General features: G+C 28.7%; 1 protein-coding gene across 1 annotated transcript; it reads right to left on the reverse strand.

The window, feature by feature from the left end:
- Window positions 1–9,621: 9,621 nt before the first annotated feature.
- Window positions 9,622–16,053, reverse strand: LOC105257624 (tetratricopeptide repeat protein 17). The gene is made up of 16 exons (XM_020029482.2): window positions 15,548–16,053; window positions 15,222–15,475; window positions 14,992–15,103; window positions 14,692–14,918; window positions 14,294–14,581; window positions 13,883–14,220; window positions 13,581–13,794; window positions 13,253–13,496; window positions 12,938–13,162; window positions 12,598–12,778; window positions 11,959–12,117; window positions 11,364–11,524; window positions 11,039–11,196; window positions 10,361–10,586; window positions 10,023–10,286; window positions 9,622–9,939 (listed from the first exon to the last, which is right to left on the reverse strand). Exons 1-16 carry the CDS (start codon window positions 15,656–15,658, stop codon window positions 9,784–9,786), a joined length of 3,318 nt encoding a protein of 1,105 aa, XP_019885041.2. The 5' UTR covers window positions 15,659–16,053; the 3' UTR covers window positions 9,622–9,783.
- Between the last annotated feature and the right edge of the window lie 1,214 nt (window positions 16,054–17,267).

Consider the following 17,267-nt stretch of genomic DNA (forward strand, 5'->3'; position numbering starts at 1 on the left):
ATTTTCGTTTGTAATTATATTATGAAATGATCATATACACTATTATTTTATAAGTTAAAAACCATCATAATATGCGACATCAAAAAGGAATCGACGACTGATAAAGCTAGAAGAAAGTATAACATAAGCAAACCGTCTTATGTTTCTGTCTTATTTCATTGTTAATTTGCGAGATGAAATATGACATAAACTTAAGGTGGGTGCTTATATGATCGACGAACTGAACTACGATGGATATTTACAAACGTCGTAAGCAACTATGATAAAAAATCGAAAGACGCTAGAGATATTTATTGTCAATCTTAAAACAATAGATAGATTAGATCTATCTGTCATCTGCATGTGCTTCTTATACTCATTTTAAGCTATTATAACGTAGATAAAACAATTATAATGTAGAAAGGATGATTTTTTACTCTTCAATTATAATTTTAATAAAAATAGATTAAAAGTACATAAAATATCGTGTAAAATTGTAATCTCGAGTTAACATATCTTCAAAAATAACAAAATTTTAAGGAAATGATGTCATTTATCGAAAAATATTTAAATTGCGACATTACGTAGGATTTATAATACTGTATTATTATAGACGTGTATCATTTAAAAATCAATAAATTATTGAGAACAGAAAGTTTAAGATGAGACGGTCAGAAGATGATTTTACATTTTTTAGTATATAATTTTACATTATTGATATATATTTTGAAACAATTTTAATGTACAAAAATTGATACAAAATGTTACATAAATTGTGATCTCCAGACACATGACATATCCTCTGCTTCTAAAATTCCTGCAAATTGTAATCTTAATTTCAATGTTAAATTTCTAATGAAAAGGTTACAGCAATATTTTAAATAAATGATATCATTTATCGAAAAATGTTCACACACAAATCACAATTATATAGGATTTATAATAATATGTTATTATACATGTATTATTTAAGTGTCAGCAAATTATCGAGAAGAAAAAATTTAAGATGAGACAGTCAAAGAGTAATTTTGCATTTTTCTATATATAATTTTATATTCTTTGGCTTATAATTTTAATAAACAAAAATTCATACACAATTCATACATCATTCAAGAGATCGTAAACAGTAAAAAATTGTGCGTCCATATTTTTGTAAATATTTTTGTAAAATATTTTTGTGTTATCATGTTTTAATTAATACTTTAATGTAAAATTGACATACAACTTATATGTTATTATTTTTATACATTTATATACAACTTATATGATATTATTTTTATACATTTATATTTATACGTTTTATATGTTATTATTTGTATTAATGTTTTCATGCGTTATATTTATGTCAACTTCATAACTTAACACTTGTACATGTCTTAGAAATGGAATATTATTTTGAGTATTTTTAACATAACCATTTTAAACAACATCTCTCAAAGTCAATTTAGCATTCTAAGAAAAGTTAAAGTGAATCTTCAAATAATTTTAACTTTGACATACAAAAATGATCAACTTTACTAAAATCAAATGTTTCTATTATAAATAATTTAAGTTAAAATAATTACTATTATATGTTAATGTTCTCAACATTTCTTAGGAGTTATTGTAACTATTTTTTCACGCAATTTTTAATTAATTTGTATGTTATTTTTACATTACACTTAAAGTCACGATAATAAAAATAAATGTAAAATATTGTGTCAATTATTTAACATTTTTAGTTTGTCAATAAATAAAGCCAGCGGCACATGCTTGTTTTCGTGCTGGATTGCATGCGAGCATTACGATGATTTGACAATTCTTTAATATCGAAATTATGATTGGTCAATTAAGACTCTCACATGCGATTTAATACGAAAAATCGTACGGTGTGCCGCAGGCTTAATACGAATGAGTTATTTTAATGTAAAATTTAGAGTGGACTTTCTGGGACATGTGAAAAATGTTATAATTAACATTTTATTTTTTACTGTGTATAAATCACTAGTTGATATATTTTCAAAAATTCTGTTCTACAATTTGTAATTTTAATATTAAATTTCTAACCAAAAATTTTAGCAGAATTGTAAGAAAATGATATTATTTATTGAAAAATGTTCAAATCGTGACTTTATATAGGATATTTAGGTTCAACGAAAATATTTTTCTTGAAAAAAAATAAGATTTTTTATTTGTTGCATATTTTTCGCAAAAAGAATGAAAAAAAATGTGAAAATCATATTTAGTAGAATTGCAACGAATATTCAGCTAACTATTCGGTATTCTGTATATTTGGCAATATTTTTACTATTTGTCCGAATACCGAATATTTTTAAATGTTCAATATGAAGGAAATAATAATAGCATGACTTGACCGAATATTTGGTTAGATACTGAATATATTATTCATTGCAACTCTATAATTTTACTATTTCTTTCAATTTGGTTATTTAAAAATATTCGGTATTCGAATAAATAGTGGATTGGTATATTAATATTAATAATAATAATAATATTGCCGAATAGAATTACAGAATACCAAAAAATATTGCAAAATATTGAATAGTTAAAAGAATATTCGTTGCAATTCTAATATTTAGCTATATATTGATATTCTAATATTTAGCTATATATTGCTATATATTGATATTCTAATATTTAGCTATATATTGATATTCTAATATTTAGCTATATATTGCTTATTATTTGATTATGTTACTATATCCAGGCCATCAAAGATTTCTATACGAAATATTATAGAAATATGAAGCAATATACATAAGTAATAGCAAAGAAATAATTACCTATTTTTCGAACCAAAAATCGAGTCAAAGTTTTACTCTCATTTTCTCATGTTTATGGATTTTAGGAAATTTTGATAAGCTCAATTTATATGGGAACCGAACCCTTATATACTTTATATTTAAATAGGCAATAAAGTATACAGTTTTTCAATTACAATGAAAAAGAAACAAAATCATAAATTAATAACTTCAAAAGAAGATGATTTGACTACAAATCTGAAAATATAAAAATAGATGTTAGATTAAAAATTGGAGTTTAAAAAAATTTTGACTTGATAATTAAAAACTCTCATAATTTTCTTTTTTTAAATCAAAATTATAGCGTATATTTTCGACGCAATATATTCCTCCCTTGAATTTTTATCTTAGTTATCGAGCTATGCGTAATATTTTATGCGTAGAATGTTTTAAATGGATATTTTATCAGAGGCAATCTCTGTTATAAAATACACAGCGAATTATCGCCGAAACGGGAAATAGCCGTTGTATAGAACAAAATCACACCGATTCAAGGTAACGTGAGGAGCACAGCAAGGTGTAAGCTAAGAAGTTCCTGGCATAGAATAACGAGACGGTTGTCCGAGAGTCAGTGGTCGAGGCCCAACTCAGGCCAGGCAGACGTGAAGCCGGGGTGCTAAGCCGTGAATCCTAAAAAGTGTCCGGAGCTTACTCGGCTAGTGTTACCCGCGCGACGTTCCTTCCTCACCTCGACGTTACACCCTCTTCGTACGAAGGATGCACTGCCCCGGTACAAGGGCGTAAAGTCGGTTTCCTAGTCCCATGTCTTCCACAATGCACGTATCACTCTCATTGCTCTCTTGTTTATTCATCCGTCCACCAAATTTTTCTTGCGAGCGCGAAAATCTCTTGTGCGTATGAAAAACCGAATATTTAAATTTGAAAAAAATTATGAATCTGCACCATAGTAATAAAAAACAAGTCACAGATTATCACAAATTATATCTTATGTTCTGTAGAAGATAAATATTATGATATCGCAGATAGTTTTCATATTATTTTAATTAAATTTAGCCCATTAAAAATTTTATAATGGGTTAAATTAAATTAAGCAAAATGTTTGATATGATTTTGATGGATGATTTACTTATCTTATATGATAATCTTACAAAACAAATGTTCTTTTAATTAACTCAGAGAAATTGATGAAACAAAATATTCAATTCTATTTCATTAAAATTTTGTTTTATGTCCCTTTGCCACAAAGCACGAAAAATGTTAACTATTCTTATGAATGTTTAGACATGAAAATTATGCAGGACACTGTTGCATGCCGAATATAGTCAGAGCGGTCGAGGCCCTTGCTGTCCCTACCTTGCATCGATGTTCCTTGCGCACGTCTCTGGCTACGGTTTAATGTCTCTGGGCAGATTCACGAAAATTTTCATTCTTTATTAAAAATCACCGATTTGCATTGATTATAAGATTGCAATGCTTTGTCTAAGAATAGCATACAGCCTTAATCTTTATGTATCATATACGAAAAGCAGCAAAATTTCTCGTAATCCTCGTCAATATTTTTATTGGATCATTATATTATATAATTATATGTATAAATTGTTATATAATATATTTACATAACAGTTTATTTGAGTGTTCTATTTGAATTATTAATTCGATGCGTAATTAATTTACATTTTCTCTGCAAAGTATTAGCAAAATTATGACTGTAACACAACTATATAGCATTTAAGAGTAGATGAAAAAAAGATAAATTTGTGTATCACTTTCTCTCTTTAAATGCGATGCTTTTAATTTCTTCCTTAATACCAAATGCATGTAGAAATAGGAAATTTATTGAAATTGATGATGAATTTTTAATACGCCTTGATAATTTAATAAACATTAGGAAAATAGTTTCTGATCAATAATAAAATTAAATAATTGCGGTTTTTTTGCACATACGCTATTTATACGAAATGCATGTATTAAAAATGTATATCCGTTGTACTAATTTTTAATTGTACGAGCATGAATAATGTGTAAGCACGCATAGTGAAAACTTGGACTTGAACGAAAGTTAATTCGTGCTGAAAAAAATACCAAATGCACAAAATCGCTCACGTTATCAATTTTATCGTCCGCAACGAGGATACTGTCACAACAGTCGCGTTAAAAGATGCAAATTGGGTCGATCTAATATTAGTCCCTTAATGCCGGATCCCACTATTTACCGAACGGAGTACTTGCTTCACGTCGGTATGTATGTGGGGTACGTTTTAGGGATTCACCTCTTCACAATATCATTAAACACTACCACTACTAACTGACACCACCGGCGAATATGAGAAACTGCAACGGCCAGGTCAAAGCTTAATTCTTACAGAAATCCGTAGAAGAGTTTTTGCAGCGCTCTACAAAAACACTGATGCTCCATGTATCTGGATTCTTCTTCTCTATTTGGATTCAAGTCGTCTTCGCGGAAAAGGTTCTGCTTCGGAAACAAACTTCTTGATACTCCTCGAGTTATGTAGAAACATGTCTCTACTCATCGAGCAGCAAACAATAAATATTTTCACAAAAAAAAAATAATATAAGAAAAGATGAGAAATTATAATTATATCAGCAATTTTTGTTGTCTCAACGCGACAATATATAGTCTCCGCATATTCGATGACAAGAAGAAAGATACGGCGATTCTCACTTTAAATTCTTCAGAAGTTGAAATGATAGACGCGACTTGTCCGGATTGAGGGCAGAGACGAGAATCTGACGTGCACGGATAGCACACGGGCTATCATTCGATCGGTCAACTTCGGTCAACGCAAATACGATTTTGCCCGTAATTCTTATGTCCTTATTTCCCAAGAAACACGTGTCTTGTAGCCTTAAAGCGGAACGTCTATTGGTTCCGCCTGTCTAAAGCAATCCTATCATTGGTCGATGGATTAGATGACCACGTGGTGTCGTGCTATATAACCAAGGGTGAACTAGCAAGGTATCGGCAGTTGTGCTCGACCGGTGGCGGATGAAATGTGAACGTTTTCCGATCGACAATTTGCGTGAATTTTGCGTTTGTGAAATAGTATCATCACCGACTACCATCGGAGAAAATTCCTTTGACAGTGCGATTCGCAAACTCCACGATTTCTGCCCTTTCGTCGATTCCACGACGAAGAATATCTTGATAAAGTGTCTCACCATCGCAAGAAATTATTATTTAAAAAAATATCATTTTGACATTTTTCGGCGAAGACGATGTAATACTGAATGAATGAAGCAATGATGAACGCGTCATCAGTTGGTTGTGATTCTACGAATCTGATCTTAGCGAATCTATAATTTATTTTAAATCCTATACAAAGATTTGATTTTTTGATCTTTGGTTGCGAAGGAATACTAATTGAAATATTCGATACTAGTATAAAATCACTTACAGGTTTAGGAACACCGATGCATGACATTCGCAGGACACGTGAGTAATTTTCATGGTGAATTTTCTAAATTCGCTTACTAACAATTTATGCAATTCATGCAATTCTTGGTTCTTTAACGAGGCCAACATTACGACCCGATATTAAGGTCTAGAAATTATTTTTAGCACTATAGCATCGATAATTTTCATTGACATCGATTGCCTTAAGAACAGTTCGATTTTTCCTCATGGGGTGATATTAAATCGACGGGAAATGGTTTTTAGCGTAACACTCCGCAAACGGCAGTAGGTCTGTCGTAAGCGTGCACAGTTAAGAAGATCGAACGCGATGAATTTTATATTTGAGTTGAACTGTCCTACCGGCTTATAGAATCGCCAGATGTCCAGTCCCCACAGCTTATTTTACTGCAGAAACGCGTTTTTCATTGACATTCTCAATTCTGTGTGACTTATTTTCAAATCTGGTCCAAAGTACTTTCTCTCATTTAAATTATTTTCAAAACCGTAAAAGGAAGATCGGTCGATCGACAGGAATTTGAAATGAAATTGCATTTTAGAATATTTTATATATAACGAGTTCATACATTAATGTGATATTTCAAAGAATTGCATCAAAAGAAGAATAATTAAAAAATAAGTTTATAAGATTATTTTTTAATCAGTAAAATTGTGTCCAAACAAATGCAGACGAAAAAAGTGTCCTGTAATGTTGAACTTTCACATGTTTCATTTATTCATCCGTGACGCTTATACATCCTTGAATACTATTCAATCTTCCTAACGATTATACACGATGACGGAAATGACGTGACAAACATGCATTAAACTAGCATTAAATAAGACCAAAAAGTCTTAAACATATTAAATGCTAAATGGGAAATATTTACGATAGTAGCGTCGCATTATGTACATCAATAAAAGATTTAATCAAATGTTAAACGGCTTGCAATGTTAAAATAAACGGTCTGTTAAAATAAGTGAAGGCAAATAAATGATTACTTAGACCTAGATATATTTTTCGAATCTTATCAGAAAGAAACATTTTTTATATACATTTTGTTTCATTTAATATAATATAATATACATCAATTTTTTTCTGTGACTTCTATGTTAATTATAAATTGACATAAATTATTTATATGTAGAAGTAAAGTAAAAATAAAGATTAAACAAAAATTATTTAAAAAATTTCAAGATAAAATCGTTTTCCACGAAAGAAACCTACGCATTTTATTATCTTATAGAAAAAATAGATGTAATTCAGTAAACTAATTCTAAATAAGAGAAATCAATATGTTTTCTAAATCTTGTCTATTTTATCATTTATTTAGCAAATAGTCAGTTTTAATAGAATATAAATTTTAATAAGTCATATTTTAGTGGAAAAACATAATTTTTTCTCAATCTTCATCAATAGAAAAACATTGTTAATTGCTAACTAAATTGCTCGTGTTTTCACATTCTTTTATATAAGAGACAGCAAGACGAATAATGTGCGAAAGAATTTGTATAAGTCTAGGCATCGACCTGGGTTTAAACGCGAGTGACCAGAATAATTGTAAGATGCAAAGCGGGGTAATGTTGGACCCCAGTGCAGCTGCTGGCCACTGCACAAGATTAGAGATAACACTCTTGTGCGTGTGACAGCGACTATTATGGGGCTTCCATGATACAGCACCTTTCGACTGGAAATCATCGCAAAAAAGAAACCCTGAAACGAAAGTGCTGTCTTGCAATGAATAAACATTAAGTTTGTATATGTGTATCGAGATATCAAGATATCATTATAAATTATTCGCAATTATCGAGATGATATATTATTTGTTTCTCTTCATAATTGTTAAGCAAGTAGTTGTAATAAAAATGAAATATGACACATAAAAAATATATTATGTAAATAGTTGTATTGTAAAAATAAGATATTGTATGCTGTTGATGCAATAATTGTTTTTTTAATTAACAATAAGCAAAAAAATTTCCAATTGATAAGAGATTTTTAGGAAGACAAACTTCTTATTTTTTTAAAACTTTTTAAAACTTTTGTTATAATGTAGTATGTAATATAATATATAATATATAATATATAACAAAATTTTTGTGTATTATTGTGTATTATTTTAATATAGTATATTTCTTCTCAGTTAATTATAGTATATTTCTTCTCAGTTAATTATATTTGCAAGTAAATTTTCTTTATTTGTTTTGAAACTTAAATGTGACAATTATATATTGTATATATATATATATATATATATATATATATATATTTATAAAAATTGATAAATGTTATATTTACATTAATTAACAAATATTATATATTAATATTATAAATATCTATGTAGAAATTAATTTTATTTAATATAGAAAAATATGGAAATATCTTTATCAAATCTTATTCAAATTTGTAATATATACCTATATAATATTATACCTATATAATATTGACTACCTATATAATACTATATAATACCTATATAATACTTATATAATACTATATAATACCTATATAAATAATATTGATATGTATTTTTATAATATTCATCAATTGTGTAATATGACGGATATATTTTTGTAAATAATATATTTATTGTTAGTGTTTGAAATAGTCAATGAATATATGTCAGAAAAAAAGCAATCAAAAAGGTAACTAAAAAATGGATTTATTTTTGTTTTAAAAAAGAATATTTTTTGTATTTATTTTTAATGTATTTATTATATTAATTATATTAATTTATTATATTAACTAATAAAAATATATTTATAATATTAATAATATTTATTATTAATGTAAATATATAAAAAATGTAAAAAAGTATTAATAATTAATTGGAACATATATTTTATCGTTATTTTTGTTATAGATCTATTCGATTCTTTCATCACATTCCGCCGATAACTTATCTGTGACAGTGTTTATATTAATGGCGATTCTGCATCGATGAGATACTGTACATAAAAGGTTCGCAACTGAATATTCGTCTAGTAAATGAAGTCCGTAGGTTATTCGCGGAACAAGTTAGACTACTGATGTGACCGATTGTTGGTGAACTAAATGCAAGTTAAAATTATCTTAAAATTAAATAGTTGTTCACTATTATTCTTCTACGTCTACTTACACGTAATCGGACAATTCTAAGATATAAATCAATTAAAAAGTATTAAAATTACTGCGAAAATTATTTTTATTTTATTTAGACTCTTCACATTAATTTTATTTAACGAATAAAAAGAAATTATGGCAACAATAAGAATAAATACAACATTTATAAAAATTATACATTTGTAAAATAATTATAAATAATTAATATATCTAAAAACTAAAATGTGCTCGTATTTTCCTGTTCTATATACCGAAATGTACATAATGCTAAACTTGAAAGTTTAATGATTCATTTAAAGAGACTCACTGAAAATTTATATTAGTTTATTTTTCAATTTTAAATTTTTTGAATAGTTTAACATGTTTGTATTACTTAAAAGTATTGTATTTTTAGTTTTAAATTAGAAAATTAAAGTACACATAAAAATCTATGACATTGCTTTTGTATGTTTCATATTGCAATGAACAAAGGCACTTTTAACAATTCGTCTGTGATAATAATTAATTAATTTTTGCAGGAGATGGCTTCACAAAATATTTCGCAGTATTTCCTCCATCTCGGATCTTTTATCTTCGTATAATAAGAAGCATAACATCACTCGCAACTTCGTAATAGCTGGTTCGAAATTCGGATCGAGCTCAAGAGAGGACTTGTAAAAACTTGCAGCAGTCTCAAAATCACCCTGTAAAAATAAATATATCAATTGATCTTTTATTCCATTGTTTAAATATAATTTACATCTAGTGAAATACATATTTAACTTACTAAAGAGGCATAAAGATTAGCGAGAACATAATGATTTATTATAAAGTCCGGGCTAATTGAAAGTGCTATCTGAGTGACTTCGAGGGCTTCGTAGAAATAATTCTGCGAATTGAGAAAAGACGCTAGATTTACGAGAAGTATGTCTTGCATATCTTTCGGAGTGTTTTCTAGGCTTTGCCACATACAATCCAGTGCTTTGCGACTGTCACCTGCCGCGCGCCAATAAAATGATGCGGCTATCGCCAAAGTCCAAGAAGTAGAATGCTAATTTGAGGCAATACACATGATATTATACACAAATACTAAAACAAGAATGACTATAATACTGGATAAATTACCTTTTGCAGTGCAAATGCAATTTTGGTCCCAAGTCCTTGCAAAGTGTCATTCTGCGTTCCAGTCATCATCATTAGCCATTCGGCCATATCGAATTCAGTTTTGTCTTGTAGTGATTGTGAAAATTGTACCATTTCGTTCACACGATTAATTTCAGAGTTACCTTTATCGCATGTCGGTTGTAAAGTCGGAATATCATCTACCAATGATTCAACCTCATTTTCAGCACTGAAATAAAAACAATGTCAATTTAGAAATAATTTGTATGCAATATATATATATATACAGTATTCAGAGTACAGATTCCCGCATAATGCGCCGAGATACATTGACCTTGTAAATATTAAATAAGACTATATAAGATTTGAAAGAAATACATTGTTTAAAATAAACATAAAATTTTTCTCTAACATTATAAAAATAAAATATTTATTTCAAAACAACACAAAAAAGATTTAAGAGAATTTTTTAATTCAAGGTATAATTAAAAATATAATTAAAGTATAATTAGAATATAATTAAAGTAAAATTTAGAATTTTATTTCAAAAATTTTTAATTTATTTAAATACTGTCACAATTTTTAATATAATATTATAGTGAATTTGTACAATATTATATTCCTATATAGCGGTTTATTATATCTATGAATGAATTTTTTTATAATTTTCCGACTACATACGTCATATTTCGTCGTATAAATTCATGAAATACAAATAGAGAAGCAGCCCAGTCCTCATACTTTAGTTCATCACATTCATCCTTATTCGGGTAATACGATTCTTTTTTATTGTCAGACATTTTACCAAACGTCCAATCGGTATATGAGTGTAGCATGTTCTTTGATATAAAAATTATTTATATAAACTTTATTTCAAGATTGTTCATGTGAGTATTAAATTCACGTGTAAAAATTGTAAATTAAATATATGTGCATAAAATGAAACATATATATTATATATATTATCTACTGTTAACATTATCTACTGTTTGCATCATTTGCTTACATCATCTGGAATTTGGTTCATATTTATATGTGATTCATGTAGTTTAGTTGCACTATTGGGAAGTAATAATGAAGATATAAGAACTTGGTGTATATTTTCTTTCTTATTATAGTACAATGTATCTACTAATTCAATTTTATGATTACTCCAGCAATATATTCCTACAATAACATTTTTTAGCTTATTGACTAAAATATAGTAAGACAAAATTTATATATCATCTGTATTAAAGAAACAAAAAATATCTATTTTTAATTAAGAAATTTGAATATTAAAACAAAATTTGTGCAAAATATCAAGTATAATCATTAAAATCAAACATGATGTTACAGCAGGTAAAAAAATAAAGAAGACATATATAAATAAGAATGTAATCTTTATTACTTATTAGTGTACAAAGAAAAAAGCGGCAAATAATAAGACGAGCTTATGAGATAACGTAAAAGTGCATAACAGAAATTCAAAATTACTATTACTTACATTTTATTTACTTCAAGCAAAAACAAACATAAACTTAAATTGGTGTCAAATAGAAAATATAATAGTATAAAAAGTACAATATCTAGTTTTAAGGTACATGTGCGAAAATACGCACCTATTTCTTCAGTCTTTTTTGAAGCATATTTAATATGTTTACAGTTCTTAGCTTGTCGTTTGCGCAAAAGTGTATCACTTGCTTGCAGATTGTACTTAGTAAGTAATACAGAAGGTAAGTTCATAGAATGTTTAGGTAAATTAATTCCTTTTTCACAGCCTATGATTATGACAATATTTGTCGTTATTCATCACAATAACCTACATTTTTAAAACACAGTACCATTGACACAGTGAATAAAATTAATCAACTGAAAAAAAAGTAATATGTGTCATGCATATGATAAAAAGGAAGATAAATTAAAGTTTTAATTGTAAATTTTTCATAAAAACATAATTAAAAAATTACTTGAATAAACTTAAATATTTTCATATTCTTCCTTTTTAATTTTTTGTTGTTTTTAGTTCTAATATTTGTGTTTAATGACAGGAAAAGGTGGCTTAAAAAAATCTGTGCAAAACAAAATAAATCAAGATAATTCAATACTCAAAATAACATAAAATAATATAAAATAGAAAAGTGACAGAAAGAAGATTGTATCAAGCATTTTAAAATGTATGAAATCTAATAATAATACAATTTTTATTTTTTTTTTATAATAGTAATAAAACAATAGTAATAATATACACTTAAACATACCTGCATGATTACCCGTAACAACATTAAATTTTTCACGACAGGTCAATGTCTTTAATAACATTAAAGCCCTACCATCATATAAGTTTGAATCCACCCTTAATGCTTGTTTTAAGTAATGTATAGCTCCTGTATGATTTCCTTTTATATTCAATAATATACCAAGTAAAAAATTAGTCATTGGCTGAAAAATATATATGTATATATCAATTATTATCAAATAATTTTTCCTTATCCAGTAAATACATAAAAACAAAATAGTCTTTTTTTTAATATCGTGGAAATATTGTTTATATAGTAAAAATGCTCCTTTTATACATTTAATCATATTCTGTGTACGTACCTCTACAGTGTTAATTTCCAAGGCTTCATTTGTAATTCTTATAGCATCATCAATTAAACCTACTTTATGATGTAGCGAAGCTATACTAACAAAAGGTACATCTCTGAATTCCTTAGGTACATCATCCAATGCTAACTGAAGGCAATCCAAAGCTAAACGAGGTTTCCCTACTATTCTCCAATAAAGAGATGCAAGTATTGACAATACCCATGGGGCTGCTACTTTCTGATTTGGGATTGACACACAGTTAAGTATTATTAATCAGAAATATAATTATTTATACTATGTATGTATAATAAAAAAGGTAAATTGTACCGCCTCAGTTGCTGTCAAAATCCTTTGACCAATTTCTGCAAATTCTGTAGTTTGAACTAAATTATGTAAAAATGGTTTCAGAGAAGCGTCCGACGAATGCTGCTGCACAGTTGCATCTAGCAAGGTACGTGTAATATATTTTTTATTAAATGATTTAGGTGCTTGGCAAATTGGTGGATGCCATGGTAATGGATGCTTTTTCCATGGTTCTATATCAATCAATTCATTCACAAACAAACGTATCCTAATAATTTACAAAAAATATATATATGCTATTAATGTATTACGATGTGGCACAATATATAAGTACAATTGGAAATATACTTACGCATAACCTTTGTTTTCAGGCGACAAATAAATAGGTAAATATTGTTTTCCATCTCCGAAAATTAACATGGAACCATCGCAATCAGAAATCCTTGGCCAATAATCAGCTTCAAAATCCTCATTTCCTTTCTTGATTTCTACATTATGATACTTTGGGTATTTTGTTGGTGACACAAACATATGATCATATTCCATGTTTATTTCCATGATCATGTCTATAGAATATTAAATGGATTTTAACAGTAGCATGCAAAATTTCTATAATCTATATTTGTTTTTAATCTATATTTGTTCCAAATATACCTTTCGTGATATGATTACTGCGTTCTTTTACTTGAGTTTGCAAATTTTTTAACAAATGCAGGCTACCGTGAACATTTTGTAGCATGTTCTCGGCTATTTTCTTTCTATCGCCCAAATCCATGTAAGACAGTACAATGTTATTATCAATATGATGAATTGACTTTTCGATTGGATTTATTGCGAGAACATGTAGATTTTGCTCTCGTGCAAAGGCGAGTTTAATTTCCCTCGTGGTGGATTTAATATTTTGTTCCCATAGCATATGCTCGTAAAGCTTGAACCACTCCTCCTTCCAATCATGATACGTGTGTATTTCTGACAGTACATTCCGTAAGCGGCTGTAATCATATAATAAATATCACACACACAATACACATTTTTCCTAAACTAGAAACAACAACATTAACTTACTGATCGAATAATAATAAGGTCGTTTCCAACAACCGATGGCATAGTATGGCGTATTTCATCTGTTCGGCCTCTGTCGTTTCAGGTGCTAATTTCAAACAATTATCATAACATGCTGCGGATCGTTCGAAGTCACCGAGAGACGTATACACATGGCCCAACGCCAGATGATGGTAGCTCTCTGTCGGATTATGATCTATAGCCGCGTGCAAAATAATCGCGGCTTCGCCAGAATATTTCGCAGCGTGTAAAATGCCGGCAGTAGTCACAAGAGGAATATCGCGATATTGCCTTAATCACGTACAATGCTTTTGTTACGAGATCAGTATGAAATAATACGGTGGTCTTCTGGCGACACTTTTCTCTAGTATCCCCTAAGAGCGAGTTTCTTATTATATTACCTTGGAGCGCATACAATCGCTCTACGACTGCACTCTAAAGCATTGTAAGCGTTTCCCTTAATCCGCCAATAGATCGACACTAGATTCAAGTATATCCAGGAAGTCTTATTACGTGATAAGCTATAAGCGAGTTGATGGCCAAATTCATTGAGATCAGTACTCGATGGTAGATACTTCATTAAATCGAGTTCTTCATATTGGGTAAGATTCTTTCGATTTTGCATCGCCTGATAGAAAATAAAAACATATAGATATAGTGCAATGCGATTCTTCTCTGTAAAGAATAAATGTGCCACGTACTTTAAGATGTTCAAAAGTATAGATACTAAAATCTAATGGAAACGTGTTTTGACAGTCTGGAATTGTTTGTTCACTGTTAGCCGCTACATTATATAACATATAATCATTTTGGCTGCAACAAAAAGTCTTATTTTAATCCTTGGCCACAAATAATTCTTTAAACTTATATAACTTATATTTAAATATATATATGACTTGTGATTATTCATTTAATATCAACAATTACTCACTGTATTCCTCTGAATCTGTAATCGATCACTATACTAGCATGTACATTGATATCAGCCAATGATTTGTCCCACAGGAAACAATCCGAATTGGAATTTTCTGTATCGGCTATGCCTAAACTGGCAAACTGATTATGAATGGACACTTCCTTCCTTGATATCTTTTTATATATAGTATTGGCAGTTTCCCTGCGTTTTTCCTGTTCCAGAAATACCAGAAGATCATAGGGTCGACGCATATCAAAAACACTGTCATGCTGAAACATGTACGCTGAATCATTAAAAGAAATAATGCATCTTATATTTACAAAAGTGTAACTAGAAAATACCTGCGGCTGAATTCTCCCATTTTCCGTGACATACCAATGTCTAGTAGCCGAAATTTCAAGTATCACCGCGCATATCGTAATAATCCTATAAGATACACTGCTCCGGATCATTTTTCGCGATATAACCCCATACGAAGAATCCTCAGACTTTATCAATTTTGTACTTTCGTTGAGAGAGAAACGCGTCAACAAGGATCACGACTGTAAAAACGAGCGCATTTTTACACACCGTGAGATGTGAGATTCGTAAGAAATATAATGAAAACTATGATGGATCGTTATTACGTCGTGTACTTTCTTTGAAGGATGACTCGCGATACGATATATGACGCGATATTAGTGACTGTCAACGAGAGCGATCAGCTGAGTCGCCAGCTGATTATCGACTATCGTTATCGTCACTTATCGTTGAGTTTGTACCTTTTAAATACATTTTATATGTACGAAATGTATATAAACTATTAGATTATCACAAATTAGAAGGGAAAACAAAAGAATTTTTTGTATCCCACGATTCTTAAAGTATTCTTGAAAAATATATGGAATAAGTTTGCTGCAAATTTATTACACGAAGGTGTATGTTCGAACAGCAAAATGGAGTAGATTTTAAATTTAGAAAAAAAATTGAGCAATTTCGTATAAGATTATTTTGAGTATGAAAACGTTTTTTATAATTTTTGTATTTTTTATTCTTTTTTTTAAACTTGCATCCTATTCATATAATTTGCATATTTAAAGAGAAGGACACATATCTTTTTATATTTTTCTTTGCTTACGTAAAAAAATTAATAAATTGAACAAAAATTAATTTGGAATAGATGAAAAAATAAAGAACGAATATATAAAGAAATTAAAACTATTTGTTATAGTTAGATTTATTCCGATTTTTAATACAAAATTCAAAGGAAATATATATAGTTTCTAAGTTTAGAGGATTCGTTAAAAACATTAATACAACTTGTAAAAAGAAAAAGGAGACTGATAAAAAAATTTGAACGTTTCTTCACGATAAATTTTCAACGTCCTTTTATTCTTATCGTAAAATAAATATTTTATTATTTAAATGATCGAACCGAACCATTTTTATCGGATATATTGCTCAAAATTACTACAAATATATATTGATATAATATAGTCGTAAGATCCATTATAATAGCCCAGCAAACATAATGACGCGTAAAAACGTTAATTACGTATAATAAGTGTAAAATGTTTTTAGACATTATCATGTTTGCTGAAAAGTCCCATTTGTAATTCTCGTTTTTTGTTTAAGGATGTTTTGTATCTATTTTCAAAATATTGAGAATTTAATGAAAATTGTACAGAATGTCCTTACATATGTTTAGAATCTTCAGTACAATTTTTAAATCGATTCACTAAAGCGTTCACAAGTTATAAGGATTTTAATTTGCATCGAATTAACATGTGTTCTTTTGGGAAACGTATAACCACGTTGATTCAAATGACAAAAACACATGGAAATAATATTCAGAATTTGTTTAAGATTTGCAAAAGTTTAGAGGAAATATTTGATCAAATAATATTATACAAGTACTACCTGGTTAAAAAGATATTAAATATAATTCAATGAAGTTAGCCATGTATCTGTCACAAGGCGAAATTCTCTGCCAAAAGTTAATCATTTCGATTAACAAAATTCGGAATATTTCAGTAAAAACGCAATAAATATTAAAAAATACATCTCTGCACCGTAGTTAAG

The sequence above is a fragment of the Camponotus floridanus genome, unplaced genomic scaffold, assembly GCF_003227725.1.
Source record: "Camponotus floridanus strain SB8 unplaced genomic scaffold, Cflo_v7.5 scaffold1, whole genome shotgun sequence".
Classification (NCBI taxonomy): domain Eukaryota; kingdom Metazoa; phylum Arthropoda; class Insecta; order Hymenoptera; family Formicidae; genus Camponotus; species Camponotus floridanus.

What these genes read in the sequence shown, in the direction of transcription:
- LOC105257624 (XM_020029482.2), bottom strand. Translation starts at nt 15,658, where the DNA reads ATGATCCGGAGCAGTGTATCTTATAGGATTATTACGATATGCGCGGTG. An exon ending in TTTTGACAGCAACTGAGGCG is followed by an intron (nt 13,163 to 13,252) that starts GTACAATTTACC and finishes ATCCCAAATCAG; the next exon opens with AAAGTAGCAGCCCCATGGGT. An exon ending in TGTTACGGGTAATCATGCAG is followed by an intron (nt 12,118 to 12,597) that starts GTATGTTTAAGT and finishes TCATAATCATAG; the next exon opens with GCTGTGAAAAAGGAATTAAT.